We start from the raw sequence: 25,756 nt of genomic DNA on the forward strand, positions 1-25,756 counted from the left end.
AGTTTTTGAGCGGTGCCTAACCACTCCATTACGTAGCAATGTGTGTTGTGTGTATGTCCCTGTGTCTGTCCCTGTGTACAGTATATGTCCAACCACGGAAAGCTGCAACACGGTAACTCTGTCATTTCTCGACCGTTTCGGACGCGGGAAGGCTCAAACGAACCGGGTTGGGCACCTGGGTGCATTCCTGGGGGTCTGGATGTTGAGGGGACCCCCGGGGACCCCCGCATGGTACAGTTGCACTGCTCACTTTACACAGGTGTGATTGTCATGACCTCTCGGTCGGTGCTACACACATACACACACACACACACACACACAGTAACAGTATAGTAAGGTGACTATTAGATCTGCATGCTACACACACACACGCACGCACGCACGCACGCACGCACGCACGCACGCGCGCACGCGCGCACACACGCACACACACACACACACACACACACACACACACACACACACACACACTCTGTATGGTAGATGTCTGCTGGTGCATGTGTGCATGCTACTACCATACCGAGAGGGTGTCGTGCCATGCAGAAGGTGACGTATATGTTCCCTGTGCAGTGCATTTAAAGCCCTCCTCACTCCAGCCCTGCCCCTTTGATGTCGATACGTGTGCACGTGCATACGTGTGCACGTCGTGCATGCCTGACGGAGATTCAGCATTTTAGTATTTGACTATGTACACGATGCCCAGTGGTGGGGGGAAAAAAAGTACTCGCATGTTTTACTTTTAAGTAAAAGTACTAATAATGCAATGTGGATATACCTCCGTTACAAGTTAAAGTCCGGAATTCAAAATGTACTTGAGTAATAGTGTAGGAGTATTGGCATTAAAATGTGCTTAAAAGTACCAAGAGTAGAAAGTACTCGTTATGCAGAATGTCCCATTTCATGTTTTCAAATGTAGATATCATTTGAAAATAGCAGATCTACAAGCTCACAATGAGTCGCATCAAATGATCTAAATGTATCTAGCTTGTAGATCTGCTATTTTTTCCAATAGCTAACGTATAGCATAATGCTTAACCCATTTTTGGGTGGGAACCCCTTTTGGTGTTTTAAACATTATGTTATAATTTAGCTATTGAAAAATAGCAGATCTACAAGCTCATAGCGTGCCACCAAGTGGCGCGCTACGAGCTTGTAGGTCTGCTATTTTTGAAAAATCGTGAAAATATTTATTTCAGAAAACTGGAGGATTTAGAGGATTTAATTTTGAGGTCAGGCCAACACCAAAAGGGACTCCTGTCCAGCATGTGTTGTTAACCAAGTACCGACACTGTGTGGCTATTATATTTTTCTCGTTTTCAAAACCTTCCCAGCACAGCTGAATGGCTCTTCATTACGTACATCTGCTGTTCTTGTATTGCATTTCGCCTGATGGGTGCAGCTGGAGGTCCGAGGCAGCAAAAGGAAAGCCTGCAAACATATCTCCGTGAAATATGGAAGCACGGGAACCCCCCCCCCCCCCCCCCAGCGGAACACGACCGCGGGGGTTGGCACGTCGATCCGGGGGCCTTGTGCCGTTACTCAAGCCCTTATAGCTTACGTGTGCGTGTGCGTGTTTGTGCTTCGTGCGCGGGTGTTATCGATCCCGCGGTCTGGAAGAACGAGCGTCATTTGGGTTGCCGCATGCAGGCAGCCTGGGGGGCCAAAGGTCGGTATACTTGCCCCATGGGTTCGGTTCGGTGGCAGGACAGATGAGAAGACAGAGAAGATCATGTTCATCAAGATTATACACCGCAGCTCTGCAGTATCCCTCCCCAACACGCACACACACACAAACTTTATCCACTACGTGCAGCAGCTATCAGCCAGTTCCCAGGGTGTTGCCTTTCAGGCATAAATTAAAGAGAGCGCTTTCAATTCTTTCCGTTACGTGCATACATGTGAGCATGTTTGTTTGTCCGTGAGTGCGTGCGTGTGTGCGTGTTTGTTTGTTCGTACGTGTGTGCGTGCGCCCACTATATTTGCCATATTCTGTCATGATGTCATGTGTCAAACTGTGGTCATGAGGCGAGTGAACTTTCATCTTGGCTTCGTCCATAATCTCTGGGATTGATGACAACAGCACTCTGGCATTATGCTTGGCCGCGCATGCAGTAGCACTGCCACTGCTCAGCCTCCTCTGGGCCTTGTTCATGCAGTAGCACTGCCACTGCTCAGCCTCCTCTGGGCCTTGTTCATGCAGTAGCACTGCCACTGCTCAGCCTCCTCTGGGCCTTGTTCATGCAGTAGCACTGCCACTGCTCAGCCTCCTCTGGGCCTTACGGGGGTTGCTACTTCTCACCTTTTATTTTCGCAAGTGGTCGACGGATAGCCCACTTGATGTGGGAAGCACTCCGTTCGCTTATGATATGTCAAACCACAGAAAATCCTGCACAGTGTTCATTTTAACTCTGAGAGTGACAGAGTGTACACACATTGATCTGCTATTGAGTGTACAATGATGGGGTAGCCTGAGAAACCCCTCCATTTTGCTTAGCTTGCTTTGCCCCACCCTCCCTCTACTCTTGAACATTCTATGCTCTTAAACTGTAGTGCTGACAAGGCAACGGTCAGGTTTTGGTATACCGCACTGGCCCAGGGTTATTTAATAACGGTCAGGTTGTAGTACAGCTGGCCCGGGGTTATTTCATGGGTGTAATGAGGCTCTCTCTGTCCCTCTGCGGGTTATTGTGTGGGCGAAATATTTTCTTTCTCTCTCTCTCTCTCTCTCTCGCTCTCTCTCTCTCTCTCTCTCTCTGGGTCATTGCGTGGGTGACAACCACCTGCCCACATATACCGAGATACAGTGGTGTAAAGTAACTGAGTACGTTTACGTAAGTACAATTTTGAAGGTATACTTGAGTATTTCCAATTCCCAATACTTTTACTTCTACTCCTACATTTATTTAGAAACTTTAGTTGCTATCATTACAAAACACACACGAACCCCTTCAGCCCTATTATACGTTTACGGGCTGGTGAATTCCATGGCTGCTTCCACTGTTGCTGTCTGAATGTGACACACAAAGCATTTTACAATTGGCTAACAATCAAAAGTGTCAGTCGTCCGGTAAAAGTGTGTAATTATTTCTGTGTTCATCCTTTAACAGTAACCCAACCCAATTCCATTATTCGACTCACTTGGACACGATTGCATGTCAGGAAATGGAGGTCAGCGCTGAGGATGCAGCAGTTAATTGCCTCTTCATCTTGACACGTTTTGGCAGACCCTACCCTATAGCGACTGTAAATTCTCCGTCCTGCTCTGCTCGCCGATTGGCTCGCGTTGCCCCTGACTCGGCAGAGAAAAAGAGAGAGAGTACCGAGCGCGGCGTGCATGCGCCAGAGAACAGATGTTCTACCCCGAAGAGCAGGGAGAGGGAAATGTGTAGCATCAGGTCTTCAGGAGGAGTTAACAACTTCAAAGTGCTGTAGAAGGAGCTGCCTCAGACATCCTTTTGGCCCAGCGAGGCCATTTTGATCCAGCAGCGTTATCACTTGACCACAAAGTGTGTGTGTGTGTGTGTGTGTGTGTGTGTGTGTGTGTGTGTTAACCCCCCACCCTAGACTCAGGTGTGCAGGTGCTTTTCAACTGAGCCACCTGAGCGCCAAATATAATAAAATAAAAACTATGACGAACTAGATTTAAAACGAAAGGCTTCAGAGTGGAAGGACCATAGGTCGCAGATTACTATGAAAACCTGCAAAAGCCCTGTCCATTTGTCACCATATATGCCCGTCGGCCCCTCACACCTTGTGACACGTCATATATGCCACCATATATGGTCGACACTCCATATATGAAGATAGCGACACTGACCTCATCCAACCCTGGATAGCCATACACAGAAAATACTGGGTCATCACCTAGAATCTCCATATATGGAGCTGACCTGTTCCGACATTTCATATCCTTCCCCACCCGTCCTTCCTCTTCGATGTCTCCCTTTTGAATGATACCTGTCCATTCAAACTCGTGCCCGATGCCCGGCGAAAACATGGATGACAGAGGCAGCAAGGAAGGAAAGAAGTACAGCGAGTGGTGCAGACTTGCTCAGTAAATAAGTGCCACAGCAGGTCACGTTGAGGGAATGAGCCAGACAACGGAATTAGATGTTCAGCTTTCCAGCATGGAGACAGCATCAAGGAACCCAGATTGACGAGTTTACAAAAAAGACATAGAATGGCTTGGATCTCGGCTGTACGGCGCACGGGCGCAGAGACATAACGTTCAACAAAGTATCTAAGCACAGCCGTGTTTGTTCACGACATTTTCCTTGTCCTTGTAATGTATTTGGGCCCGACGTTCTTTCTATCCATCCTGGTGTTGGTTCACTATATTGTCGCCAAGAACGAGCTCAATATTTACAAAAACATACCACCGTCTGAGTCTTGTGGGCTAGAGTTTAAAGCCCACAAGAATGGCGTCGCTAGCTTTTCAGACGCCGCCCCCCTCTTGGTGACGTACACGTTTTTACACCCTATAGGGTGGTGCATGAAAGAACAGAGGCCAGTTAAAGGGCAGTTAGCGAGAAGCGAGGGCTTTTTGAATGGCATCTCAGGTTTTTGCGAGCTGAAAGGAAAGCTCCATTAGCGCACTGTCCCTGTGAAGGTCCGCAGAGCGATCTGCTTCCATGCAGCACTCTCTGGACCCACGATTTATTGTCCCCGGGGTCCCTTGACAATGGTGGGTCCTCTCTTGCGCGCGGTGAAGGGACAACTGGCAACCGCACGTACTGTACTGTATAGGCAGGCTCCACTGCAGATGGGGGGGGGGGAAGAGACTATTCAGCCTGACATTTTAACGGTGACATTTTATACACAGCCCAGATTGTGCTTGAATGGAGCCGGTGGTAGTATAGGGCCTCACCACGGTTCTGTGCTACTATAAATAAGATTCGGGCCATATAATGGACAATGTGAGTCATCCTCTCCACAAAATTTTGGCAGATCAGAAAAGTGGTCGCGAGGATCTGTTCCGTTCTTTGACGTGTATAAGAACAAACTATTCAAGAACACTTTCGTACCAACAGCGATCAGGCTCTTTAACTCGACGGCCAACCCACTATATAGGCTTATGAACTGGACTATTGGCTTTCCAGCTTTTAGTTTTTAGTTGTTTACGGGTCTGTGCAATATCTAGTGACACCTTTTTAATTATTTTTTATGCTTCATAATATATTCATCATATATTTGCCTTTCTTTTAATCCATCACCCCCCCCCCTTTTTGTGATGTATTTTTACATGTATTTATTATTTGTATGCCCGAATGATCCATCATCATCTGAACCCCTCGGGGATCAATAAAGTGTCTTGTCTGTCTGCATGTCTGTCTGCCTGCATGTCTGTCTACTTGGATTTGATTGACTTTCTTATCCCGCGTCTGTGGAGAGTTAAAGGTAGCGCTAATGGAGCCCTGTTTTGGCTGAGATGTCAGACCACGTTGGGAGCAGTTGTGGTGTGACGAGATTGTTTTTCTCCCCCCCCCCCCCCCCCCCCCCCCCCCCACACACTGTGAGAAAGGCGGTCGGTGTGTGTGTGTGAAGGGTAACTATCAAGACAGTTTTCTCATTTGTGCCGGCGAGTCGTGGAGAGGGGAGGCCGTGCGGTGAAACGAGAGCCGTGGTTAGCCTGGCACAAGACCACCGATGGTCCGATGAGCCTCTTAACAAAAGAATACCAGTGTCCCACTATGCCTTTCTTTCCTTGTGCCGGGGCACTGTAACAAAGGGCGCTCTGATGCCCACAGTCGGTGGCCTCAATCACTCTTCTGACCCCGATGCACTTCTATTCCACTTAGAAGAAGTCGTTTTTTGTCTTGGTGCAGTCTGTAGCGCAGCTATAGGTCCCGGGTTCGATTCCCGCCGGGTGGGGGGGGTGGGGGGGGCGTGGTGTTCCCTCCTCCACACCATCAGTGCCCAGACCCTAGGTGTGGAGTTTGCATGTTCTCCCCGTGTCCCCCTTTTCCAATCCACCGCGGTGCAGCCATCCAGCTTGGTTGAGCGTCTGTACAAACACAATTGGCCCGTACGTGTTGGGGGCAGGGGAGCCGGGCGGGCAGGGTCATGTCTGTAATTTCACGTACTGTACGCGGTGGTTTAGTGGTCAAAAATGAGAGAGAGAGAGACCGAGACCCGTTTAGATATTCTGCCATTATACAATGTTTTCGAGGACTTCCCAAGGACTATTGAAAAGAGGACCTCCATGTTTCTCCCTGGAAGGAAAGGAACATGCGCAATGGACTATATGCAGCCATCGTTCAAGCCAACGTTGTGCGAGCGGGCAGCAGTGCAACGCCACGCCGCCGACATTCCGGGTGTGCCCCGAAAATAAGTCAGGCTCTGATGAGGTCATCGGATGCCGTCATTCAAAGCCAAGGTTCTGTGGACTGCAAGGGGAGAACGCTCTCTGCACTGAAAAGGAACGGTTAAATACGATACCATATTATATATTCATGAGGACAACTTTCTGATGAAAGCAACACTACACTACACTGTGCGTGCGTGCGTGCGTGCGTGCGTGCGTGCGTGCGTGCGTGCATGCGTGCCTACATACTGTAACTGTCCAGACAGTTGCATAACCCTCTCTGTATTCAAATCAAATCAAACTTTATTTGTATAGCACATTTCAGCCAAGGCTGACCAAAGTGCTGAACAGGGTAAAAAACAACAAGCAATAATGGCAATGGATTTTTTTTTGTCGTGTACTGAATTATAACAAAAAGCAGTGGTGAAAAACTGGAAGTATAACTAAGTATCTAGATCTACTTGTAGATCTGCTATTTCCAAAAATCAATCAATCAACTTTATTTGGTCAGACTCGGACAGGTCCAATTAAAAAAGGGACAACATAAAATACTACATGCAAACAGAACAGCCCTATCCCATAGAAACATCAGCCCTACAGTATGCCTAATGTATACAAATACAAATATTTGTATACATTGGAAAACTTGACATGGGACATTCTGCGTATGAATGAGTACTTTGTACTTTTGGAACTTTTACATTTGATGCCAATACTTTTTTCCTCAAGCACATTTTGATTTCCGGACCTGTCAAGTTGTCACAGAGAGAATTTCTATATTGCAATATTGATACTTTTACGTAAGTACAAAACTGTCAGTCCTTTTTATCCTCCCCTGGTACTGAAATACAGCAGCATGCATGCATGCAAAAAGCCACCTCGGTACTTTGGTGGGTAGCTACGTACATATGTAGGTTTAGGTTTTGTTATGCAGTAGATTTTTGGCCAGTTAGTTGTATAACAACATGTGACCCCCCCCCCCCCCCCCCCCCCCCCCCCCCGACATTTGTGGAGTTTTGGGTCATCATGCGTCATCTGGAATGGGCCCTATTGTTATTAATCTTAGACAACACAGCAGAGAGAGAGAGAGAGACGGAAATAGAAAAGAGGGCGGCGACTCAGCAGAGAGACGAACAACGGGGGATATTAAACAGCTGTTTAGAAGCTGTTATTCAACATCTGTCCCCCGGCCGGCCTCGGGCTAGAGAGGGCACTTTGCCACCCAGGAGGACGGCTTACTGCACACACCGACACATAATTCACACGCCTGCACTGTAAGCAACACACACACACACACACACCGTCTCACACACACGCACGCACACACACACCTTTGATTCAGCTGCAAAACCGCCAAATGTCTTGTGTGCAGCTGCCAGGCTTTGTAATGCGAGCATGCACAGACGCAACGTGACCGCATGCGTGACCACCGGCTGACCTTCTCTGTCGCCTGCAGTCAGCGTCTCGCATGCGGCCACTCGACCACAGCAACAGGAGGACGATGACACACTCACGCACACACACACACACACACACACAGTGCAGTCGACTCGTTTCACATCCACGTAAAAAAAGACTGATTTGTGCAGATCACAATGCGTCTCGATGCGACGCATTGTGAGCTTGTAGATCTGCTATTTTCAAAATATTTTTTTGTACATTTCATAACTTGAAACCGGACATTCTGCATAGTGAGTGCTTTCTACTTTTGGTACTTTCAAGTACGTTTTGATTCCAATACTTTTACTCAAGTACTTCAAAGTAAAAACAAAATGTGAGTATGCTTTCTCCACCACTGTGTCGCGTGCGGCAGAAAGTCATGCAGCCGCCGGTGTCATTTTAGTAAGAGATCACACAGAGTTCACATAATCCTCCAGCCACCCTGGAGTGCACACACACACACACACACACACAGCCACCCTGGAATGCTGGGCATGCACGCATGGCTAACAAACAGTGGTTTAACAGGTGGAATGAAGGCACAAGCTGGCCCTTGTCTTTGCTCTGTGCGTGTGTGTGTGTGTGCGTGTGTGTGTGTGTGTGTGTGTGCGTGTGTGTGTGTGTGTGTGTGAGACAGACACCGCATAAAAGTATCGCCACGACTAGCAGTGTGACAATGGCCGTGTCGGATTCACACACCTGCCATCGTTAATCACACTTTACGCAATCTGTCACGTTAGTGACAAATGGGATGATTGAAGATTGGTCAATTGGTCAATTAAGACCTGGAACGCATCTGTGTCACCGTAGCTTTTAACCATTATTTTAAACTTTAGCTATTGAAAAATAGCAGATCTACAAGCTTGTAAGATATGCAACAAAAAAAAGATTTAAATCGTGCAAATGTGGCGTAAATCTTTAAATATATATTCTTTCACAGGAAACGTTTTAAACTAAAATCTTTGGTTCTGGGGGCGGCTGGTCCCTGGAACAGTATATTTTCAGATGGGGGGGGGGGGGTCTCATATATAATTTTGACATGAAAAGGCTGAGCACCACTGATATAGAAACATAGGTTTTTCGGAACACTAGAAGACATCTGGTCTCATGTCTTAATGGGTTACCGTTAGATGATGGTTACCGTTAGATTACCTCTGTGGTTGCACTGGTTTATTTTATTTTTTATTTATTTTTTAAATGTTTGCGGCTTTCGCCTTATTTTATATTTTCTTATAGAGGGACAGACAGACAGTACAGTAGACAGGACCGCTGAGCCACGGCCTAGGCCTGCACTGGTTTATTCGCTTAATAATAACGTGTCAGTGTCTGGGCACAAAAGCCAAAAACAAGTCTTTAAAAATAAAGTCAAATTATAATGTGTCTTTCAGTAGACTTTCTCCTCGCATTCCGCTGAACCCAGTCATTTTGGTGTTGGTATGTTATGTTAACAGACGCGAGTCAGCCGGGTCGGCGGGGGGGGTTATTAATGTGGTGGTTTGCTGGGTTGAGCCACAGAAAATGTGTCATTTTTTGTTTCCTAGGTGGGGTGTCCAATGGCAGACACTCCCTAGTGTGAGTCAGGGCCCCGACAAACACACACGCACGCACGCACGCACACACCTAAACGACAGCACCACCACTTTGTTAGATAATTAGATCATTGACTACAGAGCTACAGGCTTAATTCCTCGTCCCAGTTATTATTGGCACACACATTTACAAAACCGATACAGTAGGTGAAGCTTTAGGCAAAAGAGGAGCATTCAGACTAGCAGCTCCAAGCCTATTATGCACCAAATAAATCGGGCTCTAATGATAATTGTATTATTTTCCAGGATTTTGTCCCTTTTATTAGGCATATTGAAGTGCTTATTATACAGTAGCAGATCTACTGTAATTCAATAATGCATAAATGAATATATATTATTTATCAGACAGCCAAAGGTATACATTATATGAGTCGTTCCAAAATGTATATATTGTTTTCTCTCTTAAAGCTACCTTTAACTGTCCTCTTCTACTCTGTATTTGAACCCAGGTCTCATGCGTAAGTCCTGCCCATTTACAGATCTGTGCCACATTCAGAGGTGGTTTCAAATCTGATCTCAGGAGATCCGTCTCATTCTGAACGCAGTAAGCTGATCATTCTAAATTGGATTCCTTTGAGACTCGTTACTTTTATTTAAAACAAATCGGATTCTATATCTGGATGTGTCAGAGATCTGATTCTGACTGGATTTGGCTGCCAGTCTGAGCACAGATCTGTGACGGATCACTTGCAAAAGATCAGATACATTATCATTTTATATAATACATCAAATAGGTTATCAATATCAAAGTACTGATTACATTCTGTTTCAGACGTACTCACTTCACTTGTGTCTTCACCAGTGGTTCTCAAACATCAAATTGACACGCATTTTCCTGTGAACCCTCATTTTAAATTACTTTGTTCCAGGAATCACCATAAGAGAATATTATTTTGTCCCCAAAAAAACATCCAAACGATCCAAAAACACATTACACGCTGTGAGCTTGTAAGATAAGGAGGATATACTAACAAAGTCCTGCATTAACAATCCCTGTGGAAAAGAAGTGAAGATACGAGTGCATGCAGGTTGGAATGGGTGGATAAAAAGTGTCAGGTGTGATAGGAAAGTATCAGCGAGAATAAAAGGGAAGGTACGTATGCAAGAAGACGGTGGTGATACCAGCCATGTGTATGGTTTAGAGTCAGTCGCACTGAAGAAAAGACAGGCAGCAGAGTTGGAGGTAGCAGAGACTAAAATGTTGAGGTTCTCTCTGGGAGTAACAACTCAGTACATCAGAGGGAACAGCGCATGTCAGATGTTGTGGAGATAAAGCCAGAGAGGCCAGACTGAGATGGTTTGGACTTGTACATGAGGGATAGTGCGTATAGGCAGGAGGCCTAGATGAAGGCCGACGAGAAGATGTATGGATGTAGTGAAAGAGGACATGAAATTAGTTGGTGTGAAAGAAGACTCTCTCTTTCCTACCTCTTTCCTTTCCCGAGTTCACTTTCTGGTTTATTCTCGAGAGGCCATTTCATGGTACTGTCCGCTGCACAACAGTGACACCTGCAGTCTAACCGTCATGTGGACATAACGTGTGTGTGTGTGTGTGTGTGTGTGTGTGTGTGTGTGCTGCCATGTGTATCCTTATGTGCCCATGAACTGTCAACCCTGCTACATTTGTTTCCCTGCTAAATTAATTGTAATTTGTGTTTGTGTGTGTGTGTGTGTGTGTGTCGGACAGCTGTTTGACCGCGTGCGTGAGGAGGACCCAGACTTCCATCAGAAGATCATCCCCATCAGCAGCGAGCTGATGCAGCCCGGCCTGGCCATCAGCCCCGAAGACGTGGAGACACTCACCGCCCAAGTCAACATCGTCTTCCACTGTGCCGCCACCATCCGATTCGACGAGCCGCTCAAGTGAGAACACACACACGCACCCCACCGCTCTTGCTAATGCAACCGTTCTCAACCTGTGGGTCGGAAATTATATATATACACACACACACATTTTATTTTTTGCTCGTTGCGGGGGGAGTCCCCAGATGACAGTAAAGTGACAATTTAGCACATGGTTATTGTTTAATTTACATTGTTTTGGTAGCAGCGAGTGACCCTTATGCGGATCCTCGGGGACTATTGACAGTTGCAAGAGGATATTAAGAAATGAACACTTCCGTCGCACTGGACCGTTGTGGACGGACCGAATGTTGATATACTGCGTTGTGTTCTGTTTTTCCTTCATTTAATGTTCATAGCCTCGAGTTGTCAGCCCGTGATTAAAAAATTGAACATTTCGGACAAAGTAAAATGAAAATAAGATGCTGCATCTTAAGGGGCTGTTTACCAGCACTCAATACATCTAATCAGACCTAATCAATCTGCAATTGCAATGTTGATTCTGGGGATTTTCCCCCTGGACCCCACTGGGGCTTAACAGGTTAAAGCTGTAGGTCATTCCAGGTGGTTGGGGGCATTAAAACAAAATGTCCAATCCAATAGAGCATTAAAATACAATGGTAAAGTCCCATCATTTAATTGCCTTAATACAAATATACTGGTACCAGTGTTTGTTTCGCCTGTCGGCCAAGGAAGGCCAACCCACTCTATCATGGATACAGTGATAAGCCCTATAATGTTCACTAGATACTAATCGCAGAGCTGAATGATATATACTGTATCCATGGGCTTGAGGACAGAAGGGACAGCTTTTCTATATAAGACTTCTCCATAGTCCAACACAGAAAGAAAGACTGCTTCAATAACCCTTTTCGTACATGACATTTTCCTGCCTTAGTTTACAGGCAAGACAGTTGACATTCATTACACCTCGCTGCTGCTGCTGCCCCTGGCTGCTGCACTGTAACTGAATGCTGCTGGGCACAGTGCTCCTGTCCATATGCTGTGCTGGCGTACTTAATGATTTCTGCTGCAGTTGACTGCCGTCCTTTGCACCACTATGTCTGCTGGTCTAGCTGGCACACGGCTCATGTTCCTGTAAGCTCCCCGACGTCGCTGCTCAGCTCTGGAGAATTGTATTTGAGGTGCTCCGTGTCCATGGACTTTCTAAATTGCACATGTGAGGGACATAAAATGTCCACTTTCCCGCCAGGGAAACAGGATTTATCCCTGTTCAACCCTTATTTTGAAGAGCCAAACACCCGCGACCGGATGTTACAAATGTTACTACTGTACTACTGTGTGTGTGTTGTCGCATCCATTTCCGGTCTTGCGGTCGGGCAACGAGAGAGCCTCATCGCAGTGTCGGCTATGGGCCGTGGAATGAACCTTGATTTGACCAGAAATGCCATCTGGGACGAGGAATTGTACTGTACATAAAGGCCATTGAAAGTAACAGAGTGGGCGCTGGTGCCTGAGAGATGCAAGATGGTGCACTAATGTGAGTAGCATCTCGACTCGATCGATCTTAAGCTCTATAAAATACCAATTGGTGTTAATCTACACCAATGGAGGTGGGCCTAAACTAATCGCCTACGTCATGTTTTCTTTTCAGTCAGCTCCTCATGACACTCTGGCCACCTCTGGTAAAATCCTAATTGAAAAGGATCATGCTGATCCTGTTCCTTTAGTATATTGACTTAGGCCAAAATAGGCAAGTCAGTAGCCTACGTAAATTGGCTTATAATAGGTTTATTCCTATGTAATCGTATTATGTTACATAACTGACAGACAGTATTATACATGTATATATTAATAGACAATTGTTGAAATATCATATACCAGTAGTTTTGTTTTGGATCAGTTTTATTTAATTTATTTCTGAAAACCTTAAAAAATATATGGGGCTATTTTGTTTAAGAAGGCGACAATGTGTTACGCTCCATTTCAAATAGTAGAGTGCAGAGAGACAAGAAACCGAGGTCAGAGAGTGGAAAGACTTGCGAGACAAGACGGGAGGAGTCGAACTCAAACCCTGGTCCGCTTGCGATCACAAGGCAAGGCCTAAGCACATGGCACGCACACGCACACGCACGCACACACACACACACACACACACACACACACACAGCCAGGCACCAGCAGGCACAACCGTCACGTCTGGGCTTCTTTCAGGCGGTATTGGGGGTGTGTGTGTGTGTGTGTGCGTGACGCCTGTTGCTGTGACTGATGGCTCAGTGTGGGGCGAAGCTGTGCAGCTATAGACTCATGGATTAAAGTTCTCAGTCGCCACGCGGTGGATTTCAGTCATTTGGATTCCATGGAAGCGTGTCCTCTGTGAAAGCATGATCTGCTCATCATAATAATGAATTGCATTTTTATGGCGCTTTTCTATGCACTACGTGCCTACTCAAAGCGCTTACAATGGTTCATTCATTCATACATTGGGAGGTGAAGCGGCGAACAGTCGACGCCAGCGTCCTCACTTCCCACCCCCAATCCAACCCTTGATGCTGAGTGTCAAGCAGGGAGGCACTGGGTCCCATTATTTAGAGTCTTTGGTATGCCCCGGCCGGGGATCGAACCCCGACCTCCCAGTCTCAGGGCGGACACTCTAACCACAAGGCCACTGAGCTGGTATCATAGCATAACCCTGTTCTGAGGCTAACATTCAGCGGAAATAGTGGGGGACAAAAAGAGTGGACCAAGTACAGAGCCAATGCTGCCTGGTCAACTAAGTATTAGTTTACCAAGTATAGAGGACTGAATGAAGTGGGCACAAGTCAGGATTGTGTGTCTGCCTGACAATATGGATGGACGTTTATGCTCATAGTTGTGCTTATTGCTGAATAAGAGGCAGTTTTAAACAGGGAATTGTTAATTAATTAACAAGTTAAAAAATAATGAGACAAAACTTGACAGGTGAATAGCGGGCTCTTAAGAACACTTCGACACTAACTCTGAGAGAGCCTGGGATCGAACCGGGAACCTCGTGGTTCCCATCCTGCCGTTCTAACTACTGAGCCACTGCCGCCTTATTGTCAGAATCTCCATGATGTGACAATGAAGTTGATTCTGCTTCTGAAGTGGTTCATTTGTTAGTTAAGAACTTTGCTAAGTCCCTCCCCAGCCCGTCCTCGTCCAATAGGCACGTTAGCAACGGTTATTAAGTGAGGAGACATGGCAAGCTTTCCTTCTCACCCATTGAATATGCATGTAAAATGACGGGATTTCGATCATTTCAGCAGCAAGAGCATAACAAATATTTTTAATCTAGTCAAACAGGCCTGCAGTAGGCTATGCACTGGACAAATGTGCATGTTGACAATGCTCAGGGCGGCAGTGGCTCAGGAGTAGAGTGACCGGATGGGAACCGCAAGGTTCCCAGTTCGAACCCGGGCTCCCCCAGAGTTGGTGTCGAAGTGTCCTTGAGCAAGACTCTGAACCCCTAATTGCTCCCAATGTGCAGGTTGGTGCCTCGCATGGTTTCCTCCGGCATCGGTGTGTGAATGTGTGTTTGAATGTTTGTGAAAGGGTGAATGTAATACACAATCTCTGTAAAGCACCTTGGATAAAGGTGCTATATAAATGCACCATCTACCATGACACTATTTAAATAAACTAGAAATACGAGGAAATGTTAGAGGGAGAAACGGTATCCAACTCAATCAACTTTAACAACCGTCCGCCGGGAGTTATGTACTGCGCGGCAATACTGCGGTGATTAGTAATATTGCCAACACCTGGGTGGGTGAGTCGTGTAACTTTCCTGACGTTAAGCTGTGTACACAGTATGTGTTCAACGACACCCATCCATGCAAAATAACACTTGTTATGAGGTGACAAAAGCTTTCCATCCTTTGCAACGGTTGCATTGGACTATCGCTTTAGGGGTGGGGTTTAGCGAAGGGCTAATTGACACATGGGTGCCTCTTCTCTCTCTCTCTCTCTCTCTCTCTCTCTCTCTCTCTCTCTCTCTCTCTCTCTCTCCTGGACGACGCGCGCAGACACGCCCTGCAGCTGAACGTGATCGCCACGCAACAGCTGCTCACACTGGCCCAGCAGATGCAGCACCTAGAGGCCTTTATCCACATCTCCACCGCCTACGCCAACTGCAACCGCAGGCACATCGACGAGGTCATCTACCCGCCGCCCGTCGAGCCCCGGAAGCTCATCGAATCCCTCGAGTGAGTAGTGGATGGCCGCGTTGTTGTTGTTGTTGTTGGGAACAGACTAGTGTTTGTTTTTGACTAGATTTTTGATTTGGTTTTTATCCATAGTCTTTTGAATAAAAACCCTAACCCTGAATCACATTTAGTCACAACGCTGCAAGTTGCAACGCGTTGAGGCAGAGGCCAAACCCGAAGGTTGCGTTTTTGTATTTATAAAAAAAAGTATTCAAAAATTACCGAAAGCTCACAAGTGTGCCTTTACTTTTGCGCAACAATCTCGTATGCCAAATTAGGGCATTCATTTACCTAAACAAACGCAAAACAAATATGGAGATGAGACAAGCGGCGACAATATGCAATTTCACTCTTTATATATTAATCCGCTTCTGATCTTACCTGCTTTGGCAGTCCCCTAGTTGTCTACATTATGAAATGCACCAGATCTTCCGGCGTGTAAAGGTGTGTTTCCACCCCCCACCCCCTAGGTGGATGGACGACGGCATCGTGCGTGACATCACTCCGCGGCTCATCGGCGACCGGCCCAACACTTACACCTACACCAAGGCGCTGGCGGAGTGCGTGGTGCAGAGGGAGCAGAGCAAGATCAACATCGGCATCATCAGACCCTCCATAGTGGGAGCCAGCTGGCAGGAGCCCTTCCCTGTGAGTTCCCCTCTGGGCGCAGCAGGCACACTGTCGCATCCAAAGAAAATGCCTAGAAAATGCCTATAGACCAGCTAGGCGTCTCTAAATGCCTATAGACCAGCTAGGCGTCTCTAAATGCCTATAGACCAGCTAGGCGTCTCTAAATGCCTATAGACCAGCTAGGCGTCTCTAAATGCCTATAGACCAGCTAGGCGTCTCTTCCGGGTTTATATGGATGGAAATTAATGAAATGACGCTCGCCCGCGGCTGCAACTTGTAACGGCAAAAACGGCACAAAAAAAAGACTGAAACGCTTTGCTGACGCTACAAGTTGACTACTAGCGTTATTTTCATCCACCATCTGTTTGAAAACCAGGAAGACGTGTTCTAGACGTTTTTGGTATTTGGCATCAAATTGTACTTAAATTGCAAATGTAGAAAGTACTCATTATGCAGAATGTCTAAATTCACAAGTTTTCAACTGTATAAAATTATTTTGAAAATAGCAGATCTGCAAGCTCAATGCATCGCATCGTGGCGCATTGTGAGCTTGTAGATCGGCTATTTTCTATTGCAAATTCTCAAAACTAGTATCTACAAGCTCATAGTGTGGCACGAATTGGCACGTTATGTGCTTGTGTTTCTGCTATTAACCAAAATTAAAATGACGCTACATTAACAACCTCCAAATGCATGGTTATTTATTTAACAGCACATTTATTTTGAGTTATTTGTTTCATAAGGTTCACAATTAAAGTCTAAGCCCCTGTCTTCTGCATGTTCCCCAGGGCTGGATCGACAACTTCAATGGACCCAGTGGAGTCTTCATCGCTGTGAGTAAAAGCATGGGTTGATTAGTGTTTAGCTTTGTTGTCATGGCTTTTCTTGTGATCACCATGGATCCCATTAACGAATTAACGTATCTTTTGTTTGACTAAGAAAATAATTGTGTAAGTGTTGTTGCTGTTGTAACTGTTTGTTTTTTACTGTTGTTGAGACCGAAGACAAGTTTCCACACGTGGACAATAAATTTAACTAACTAACTAATGACTGCGTTTTTCTCGGAATTGAAGCTTAGATTGAGGTGATAATACAGAGCATCAATGGTTTAGGAGCTCAGTAAAATAAATCCCAGCGAACTCGCGGTAGTATATAAGCGATTCTGACGAAAGCTAAAGTATCTCCCCGCCGGCTGCCCCGGAAATGATTGATTGTTACTACCGGTTCACCGAATCAGCTGGTGGCTCTTCAAAATAAGGGCTCACGGCTGAAAAGCTCTATGGTGGCAGCGAAGCGACTAAACTTGACCTTAAACGTGGCGGGGAAGGAGTTGATGTCCTTATTTTCCTCCTCCTGCCAGGCCGGCAAGGGCATCCTGCGCACCATGAGGGCCAACAATGACGCCGTGGCCGACCTGATCCCCGTCGATGTTGTCATCAACTTGACCCTGGCTGCAGGCTGGTACACTGCAGTACACAGGTAGGCCTCTAGGGGGGGCTGCAGGCTGGTACACCTCAGTACACAGGTAGGCCTCTAGGGGGGGCTGGTACACCTCAGTACACAGGTAGGCCTCTAGGGGGGGGCTGCAGGCTGGTACACCTCAGTACACAGGTAGGCCTCTAGGGGGGGCTGGTACACCTCAGTACACAGGTAGGCCTCTAGGGGGGGGCTGCAGGCTGGTACACCTCAGTACACAGGTAGGCCTCTAGGGGGGGCTGGTACACCTCAGTACACAGGTAGGCCTCTAGGGGGGGCTGGTACACCTCAGTACACAGGTAGGCCTCTAGGGGGGGCTGGTACACCTCAGTACACAGGTAGGCCTCTAGGGGGGGGGGCTGCAGGCTGGTACACCTCAGTACACAGGTAGGCCTCTAGGGGGGGGCTGCAGGCTGGTACACCTCAGTACACAGGTAGGCCTCTAGGGGGGCTGGTACACCTCAGTACACAGGTAGGCCTCTAGGGGGGGCTGGTACACCTCAGTACACAGGTAGGCCTCTAGGAGATACCGGTGTATATATATAAAGCCGATTTGCTGGTCCACATATGACTTACATTCTCCATTCATTGTCAATGGCATTTCATGTTTGTGTTGCGACATTTATGTTTTGAGGGACATATGACCTCATTTCTACTTTCATTGTCAATGGCAAATGACGTGTGGGGACAAAAGCTGTATGAAAATCACACCCGTGTGAACATCGTACATCATCATGCCATAACATGTCGATTTGCTCAGACAGACGGACACATAATTATGATGTAAATTATCCAATTGTCTCATAACGTTGTTGTTCTGCCATCCTTCTATTCTGTCTTGCAGACCTAAAACTGCACTGGTGTACAACTGCACAACTGGTGGCATCAACCCCTTCCACTGGGGAGAGATCGGTATGTATTGTACAGTACAGTATAGTACAGTATGTATGTACTGTACAGTAGGCCTAGTTGTGTTTAGCTTGAGGATAATTTAGCGGCATCGAATGGTTATCTTTAATGGGACACTTTTTTCAAAAAGAAAATACATGTTAATGACGTTTAGAAGATTTAGAACACTTTCCTGGGGTCTTTGTGTGTAATATGTGGTTTTAGATATTTTAGATTTTAGCAGTGTCCATGATGTCACAGACACTGGGCTTACTTCCTTCCTGGACTACAATTCCCATAATGCTTTGGTGCACTGCTCCTCCTTGTGTATAGCAAGGACTATTAAAAGAGGATGGGAAGCAAAGGACTCCATGTTGCTCCCTGGAAGGAAAGAAACATGCACAATTGAGGCCAAGGAAGCTCAACGCGGAAGTTGCCCATGTTTCTTTCCTTCCAGGGAGCAACATGGAGTCCACCGTACGGTCTTCGCTTCCTAACCTCTTTTAATTAACCTTGGTGTATAGGGGGAAGGCTGTCGTAAGGCTCATTCATAGTCTAGATTTTCGGTGGTGAGGTGACCACCGAACTACAACCTGACATCACGAGCCGCGTTGAAGAGAAAACCACCGCCCCAGCCCTTCTCTCTGTTTTTACTCACCACCGCTCAACGTTATTTCAGCTTTGGTGGTCAGCTCACCACCGGAGCAAAATCTTCTAAATGTCATTAACATGGGGTGAAGTGTCCCTTTAATGTCCGTCATCAGCCGTTATCAACACCATTCAATGAAGCCTGTATGGACATTTCCACATACTGACGTTGTTGTCAGCGTTGTCCGACTATTACTAATTAAATCTAACCCTAACCTCAGTCTTAACTGGCCATGTAATTCCCTTATAACCTCATATCAGTCTTAACCGGCCACGTAATTCCCTTATAACCTCATATCAGTCTTAAAGAAGAATTCCATACTAGAAGGCTTTCTTACCTTTATTTGTAGTTGTTACGTCCCCACCAAAGAGGTTCAGGTGTTATTTTTTGCAAAAGTGCATTAGTAAAGTGTGCCGCTTGGGATACTATTTACATTATGAAGAGAGGATATATATACGGGGAAAAAAATATTTTTGAGCGATGAAAATAAGCAAATTAGCACAACACCCCAATGCCTCATTCAATTAAATGCAATTCACTGAGGGCTTATGGTAGGTGAAATAGCGTGTTATTTTGCACAAAATAACACCTGGACCTCTTTGGTGGGGACGTAACAACTACAAATAAAGGTAAGAAAGCCTTCTAGTATGGAATTCTCATGTCCAATGTCCATACTGCAATGAATGGTCTTGTTAGGAACAGACTGGTGATTATCGGTTGATATTCGAAGCGAGTGGATAATTAGTTGCCCATATGGTGGATTATTGGACCACATCTGTCATATCCTTGCCTGCTGGCGCCCTACATTATCCTATATACAGTAGAACTACTGCAAATACCGACTTATAAGCTCAGAACGCGTCACATTGCAATGCATTGTGTGAGCTTGCCAATCTGCTGTATTTAAACCTATAGTAAAAGTATCAATACTGAAATGCACTAGAGTAAAGGTGGTTGCACACCGGCCGCGTTTTTCTGAAAACCGATGGAGAAACGCCACTTAAAAATCCGAATTCGAGCTCTGTGTGCAGGGACCTTTAAAGTACAAACCTATCGGCATCAAAATGTACTTCAGATCAAAATGTGTGCAAGCTACAAGCTCATTGTAAGCTTGTAGATCGTCTATTTTTAAATGTATATAGGGTTGAAGTGGTTTTTTCTAATCAAATTTTAAATCTCCAAAGTAACTAGTAACTAAAGTTTTCAAATAATTGTAGTGGATTGGCTCTGAGATGTGGTGGAGTAGAAGTAAAAGTATTGGAAATTGGAAATATTCAAGTAAAGTACAAATACCTCAACATTGTTCTTAAGGACAGTACTTAAGTAAATGTACTTTACACCACTGCAAATCAATACTCCAGTATCTTGACTTGTTGGCACAGTGATGTCATGTTGTACTGTAGAGTGTGGTTGTGAATGTCAGACAGTGGCAGTCTGCCACCTGGTGGAAGGACCTGGAAAGAATTACATTTCCAGATGCAGTAAATCCATGCAGGGACTTTTACCTTACAATTCGAAGCAAAATGGATTTGGCACTGATTATATTCGAGATTTAATTGATTTAACCCATTTTGGGCGGGAACCCCTTTTGGTGTTCACACCCATGTGAACTGAGTGGTGCAACTCCCCTCTCATTAAAAACAAGAAGAAAGAAACAAGAAAAAATAGCAGACCTACAAGCTCATAGCGCGCCACTCGGTGGCTCGCTATGAGCTTGTAGGTCTGCTATTTTTCAATAGCTAAATTATAACAATGTTTAAAACGCCAAAAGGGGTTCCCGCCCCAAAATGGCTTAAGTGTCCCATTGGCCGAATAGGGCTAGTCCTCCCGTTGGCTTAGAGGCCAGCCGATCGTGAAAATCTCGTCACTACATCGCTACTAGACCACGTGACTAGGGATGGGTATCGTTAGGATTTTTATGAGTTCAATACCGATTCCGGTTCCAAAAAAGCTTTTATTCTTTTAAGCATTTCATTTAAGACACATGAATAGACTAACATCCTCTCCTTTATTTAACAGTTGAGCCATTTGTGGATACTGAGCTGCATTCTTTTTTTTCCCCTTTTTTACCTCTGACAATAACAAATATAGGGGTTAGATTCTGAGCAATACTATATATCTACTAGGATCAAGGATAGGATAAAAAGGGAAGAAATAATAAATTAATAAAGCGTGTGACTCTGCGTGTCTGTAGGAACCGATGGGAAGAACCGAAATTGAATTATTTGTAACAGTTCTACTGCGTAACCCACGTTCCCCGCTATTTAATCCAATATTCTACGCTGCCTAGATTGTCTTATTACCTTTGGAGCATACGCCAAAGTATTTGCAGCTTTTATCCACGAAAATCCGAAAAATTGTCTGATGGTTTGCTGTTGAAGAGAAAATCAGGCTGCCATTACAATGCGAGACAAGAACTGCCTCCACAGCATGTTGTAGTCCAAACAAACCCCTCGTTCACTTGCATTGAGCTCATTTTCCCAGAAGCCCTAGCAGCCCAGAGCATGGCTTGATTTCCGGTTTCGTCATAACCCGAATGAGCTTGTAGATCTTGGTCGTGAAAACCAACCAAACGCTATTTTCCAAACGCTATTTTTTGCTCGGACAGACCCAGGCAGGGACACACACAGCTGTCTATAGGAGTCAAAAACGAACCGTGAGATTGACAAATAATGCTGAATTGATTGATTTGGTATTGTTTAATGGTGTTGTTTAATCTTCACGACCCGTTGCGGCTGTCGTCATTTGAGCTCATGCGGAATACATGTGGGGTAAACAAATCACACCCGTGTGAAGTGAGTGTTGCAACTCCGCGTGGGGGTCGCCGGGGGGAGGGGGACGCACCCAGGGTGCCGGTCCGGTTCTGGCGAGCCGCCCCACGTCCGAAATGGTAGAGAAATGACAGAGTTACCGTGTGGGGGTCCCCGGCGAGTCCCCGGGAATATCCAGACCCCCGGGAACGCGCCCAGGAGGCCCAGAGTTACCGTGTGTGGGTCCCTCTACTGTACCGTACTGTACTGTCACTGTACTGTACTGGCTCACCTGAAATCATCATATATACAGTTAATATCTGTGTGTGTGTGTGTGTGTGTGTGTGTGTGTGTTAGGTTGCGCACAGGTGGTGAAAAACAACCGTGCTGTTTTCGTGCTCAGATGCACCCAGCCACCCACCCACACACATAGCTCCGTAAGGGAGTGGTTGCACCACTCAAAAATATGGACGTCCAGTTAGACGTTCTAATGAAGGTCATGGTTGTTAAGCAGGCAGAGGTTTAATCACATCAGGGTGACGAGGGGGGCGCCCTCATGCTATGCCTTCTCACAGATTATCAAATGTACTCCCTTCGCCGTGGAAATTGCTACCAGATGGCAGCAGGATTTATTTGGGCCTCGTCTCTGCAACGGTCCGTTCATGAAAAAGGGGGCGAGGCTGGCATCAGGCGTGTTAATCAACAACAGTGGTGGAAAATAACCACTAAGTACATATACTGTATGCATGCATATATAGCACCATTTCCCATCTTGGTGCGGGGGCCAACGAATATGTCTGGGGGTATAGAGTCCAACATTTTGCACAAAATCATAACGTCATTTCATCCACTTTCAACCCACTGTCTCTGTTTTGGGGCTAGGCTGACCAGATTTCCCCCTTTGCGTGGGACAGTCCCTCGTTTCCAAGACTTTTCAGGCGTTCCACAAATTGAGACCCCGTCCCACATTGTGTCTGGCAGGCATCAGTGTTCAAATGCCCTAATAGTTGGCTTTCTGTTGTAGGCTATACAGTACCAAGTCGGCCAGACCACCCATGGCCAAAACAAGATGTGAGACACCAGAGGGGTTTAACAAAATTATAGGCAATATTAGGCCGAGTAGTAGTCGATGGGTTCGTTTGGGGAGGTCTGAAGTTTCGTTTTTAGTGACATTGAGCCGGTGTTGGAGAACCAAGAGCTGCAAGCCTAATCAAAAGGTAATGTTAGAAATAGCAGCAGGTGCGTAAAGGTGCACCATCAGAACAGTGACAGATGTGACACACAGACCTTTGTGCAGAAAAGGGTCTCGGATGACATAATCCTCATGGGGTAAATTCCACATAATGATAATGTTTGTTTGTGTGAAGTGGACGGTGGTGTGTGTTGTCTAAGCCATGCCCTCTGTTTATTTCTGATAATCTAGAGGGAGCAAAAGCTAAAGGTCACACATTATCACGGCAGCACAGGTGGTGATTTGAGGAATTCGTATCGGCTCCGTGAAGCCGTTCGATGTAGTAAATATATTTCAATGCTTAGGAAGCATGAATATCTGATGTTTTTATTTGACTTTTTGTAACATGAAAATCACATCAGATTATAACCAGGCCGCTCTGCCCCTGAGCCTGAGCTACTATAAAACAAATTTATAATAAAAAAGGGATACATAATAATACAAATATTGAAATAATTTAAATAATAATAACAAAAAACACTCTTTACTTTTTTTTGTAGCGTGTTACTTATTGAAATGGTCAAAGAAGTGTCAGGTCTCCACTTCCTCTCAATTCACCTATAGCTATAAGCGCCGGCCTCTCCCACTTAGACACTCCCACTTGGTCACTTTCCAGCCAGGCTCATTCATGCCAATGTAAATATCATGGATTTTACACATTAAATACTGGTTCATTCTTGGAACCAGGCCTTCAAAATCTCTTCCAAATCCGTCAACAAGGCCTTCCATATGCAGTGGAAAAATATGTGCGTGGCATTTCTTTTTTTAAAACAATGTTTTATCATATAGGAAAACTATTGGTGGAGAGGTTTGTCTAACCCATGTCATGCTTAGCTGTGATTAGACTATAGCAGTTTGGGGAAGGGCTTAGCAATAGGTCAATTCAAACAAATTGTTTTTAAGTGATTTTTAACCCTTGTTCTCCCGACATGCTCCATGTCTCCAGAGCACCATGTCATGTCTGCCTTCAAGAGGAACCCTCTGGAGCAGGCGTTCCGCCGTCCCAACGCCAACATCACCTCCAACTATCTGGTGTACCAGTACTGGATCCTGGTCAGTCACAAGTTCCCTGCCCTCATCTATGACTTCTACCTGCGCCTGTCTGGACAGCAGCCTCAGTAAGACGCACTGTGGGCTGTGTGTGGCAACTTCTTTATTAAAGATAGGGTGCAATGGCTTTTTCGGTCATTTTATTTTGAAACGGAAGCCTCTGTGTTTCTGTAATCTGAACCAATCAGAGCGTCGCATCCCTTAAGGCTATGGGACATTAGTGTCTACGCTACATCCACGTGTGGAGTCTGTTTGTTTACAAGACATACAGACGGCCACCAAAACATGCTTACGACTTCGTGGCTTATTTCTAACCTATAATGTTTTCAGATAAATATTTGTATGCGTATTTTCTTCTTTTAGTTTGTGTTACCAATAACCATAAAAACCGCATGAAAGAAATATCATACACAATATTATATACATTATAGTCTTGTGTATCGTGTTACTGCTTGAAAACATATTGTGATATTCTATTTCATGGGTGGCCAACTTTGAAGATGGAGAGGGCCTCTATATTTCCACACTCACTCCAGAGGGCCACATTGCATATTACTGTCGTAGCAAAAATAGCGATCGACATGCTCAAAACGCGTCGCGGTGTGACGCGTTTTGAGCTTGTAGATCTGCTATATTTGAATTGAAATGCTGAATTATGTTTAGCTATTTTTGAACATTTCAAATGCCTTGCAAATGCCTTTAATTATACTCATGTTACTCTCACTCCGAACTTAAATACACATTTTGGTCATTTTTGTCACGGTAGTGCTATGAAGTACAAATTAACCTTGATTTTCACACTTGAAATAAAAAATTGATTACTTGGCAGTTGGCACATACTGTACGTACATACCCTCTCTCTCTCCCTCCTTACTCAGGATGATGCGCATCTTTAACCGTCTGCACAAGGCCATTGGTCTGCTGGAGTATTTTAGCAACCAGGACTGGCAGTGGAACTCTGACAACATAACCATGCTGCTGAGCCAGCTCACGCCCGAGGACAGAAAGGTAGGGCTATACTCTTAACGCAAACTCATAGTTAGTCCAACATGGTTAAAATGTGTTTGAACTAGTTACAATAGTTCTACATAGGAAGGGGGGAGTGTCTGGTAAAATGAATATCCAAATGTCTTAATATTGAGTAGACACTTAAAAACTGTCTTGGGTGCACACAAAAGCCGACGTGTCCACACATCCTAGGGAATCCAACCGACGGGTTGCAATGACGTGTGTACTGTACATGTCCTAGCCATAGAGTATATATATCTATAGAGAAGACACCCGAGTTCTCCTCCCATCCACTTGCATTGAGTTGCTCAAAAGCGCATGAGGCGGATTCACTCCTCCTTCCTGGTAGGAACAGAGTGCATTCTGGGATGGATTGGCCCCAAACACATGAACGCGCGACCGACACATGAACTAGCATCGTGCGTGTGCGTGCTACTCGTGGTGAACGCGCATCGCTATGTAGGCAGCAGGCTCGTCTTAACCTGACACTGCCAGCTGGGGGCGGTATTGGCCCTTGTGGGGTCTATTAAATAATAATGCTACCGATCTCTAATAAAATGCCAAAATACAATAAATGATGGGTTCTTTTTCATAGCACTTGTAGCACTATGAATGCAAATATAATAAATATCAAATATGTATCAGACAACCAACAAATGTATTACAAACTATATATTTATATAACAAAATAATATTTAAAGTGTGAAACAAA

At 45.5% G+C, this 25,756-nt stretch overlaps 1 protein-coding gene across 1 annotated transcript in view; it reads left to right on the forward strand.

Moving 5' to 3' along the window:
* LOC310879704 (fatty acyl-CoA reductase 1) overlaps positions 1 to 25,756 on the forward strand; it is a 61,427-nt gene that overhangs the window by 30,516 nt on the left and 5,155 nt on the right. Inside the window, exons 3-10 of the mRNA XM_083794519.1 lie at positions 11,021 to 11,196; positions 15,183 to 15,362; positions 15,833 to 16,010; positions 16,781 to 16,825; positions 17,353 to 17,471; positions 18,313 to 18,380; positions 23,933 to 24,104; positions 24,915 to 25,044. Of these exons, the coding sequence (XP_083650645.1) occupies positions 11,021 to 11,196; positions 15,183 to 15,362; positions 15,833 to 16,010; positions 16,781 to 16,825; positions 17,353 to 17,471; positions 18,313 to 18,380; positions 23,933 to 24,104; positions 24,915 to 25,044 (1,068 nt within the window). The remainder of the gene's footprint in view (positions 1 to 11,020; positions 11,197 to 15,182; positions 15,363 to 15,832; positions 16,011 to 16,780; positions 16,826 to 17,352; positions 17,472 to 18,312; positions 18,381 to 23,932; positions 24,105 to 24,914; positions 25,045 to 25,756) is intronic.

Source organism: Protomyctophum parallelum (genome assembly GCF_964188405.1).
Source record: "Protomyctophum parallelum genome assembly, chromosome: 22".
NCBI classification, from domain to species: Eukaryota; Metazoa; Chordata; class Actinopteri; order Myctophiformes; family Myctophidae; genus Protomyctophum; species Protomyctophum parallelum.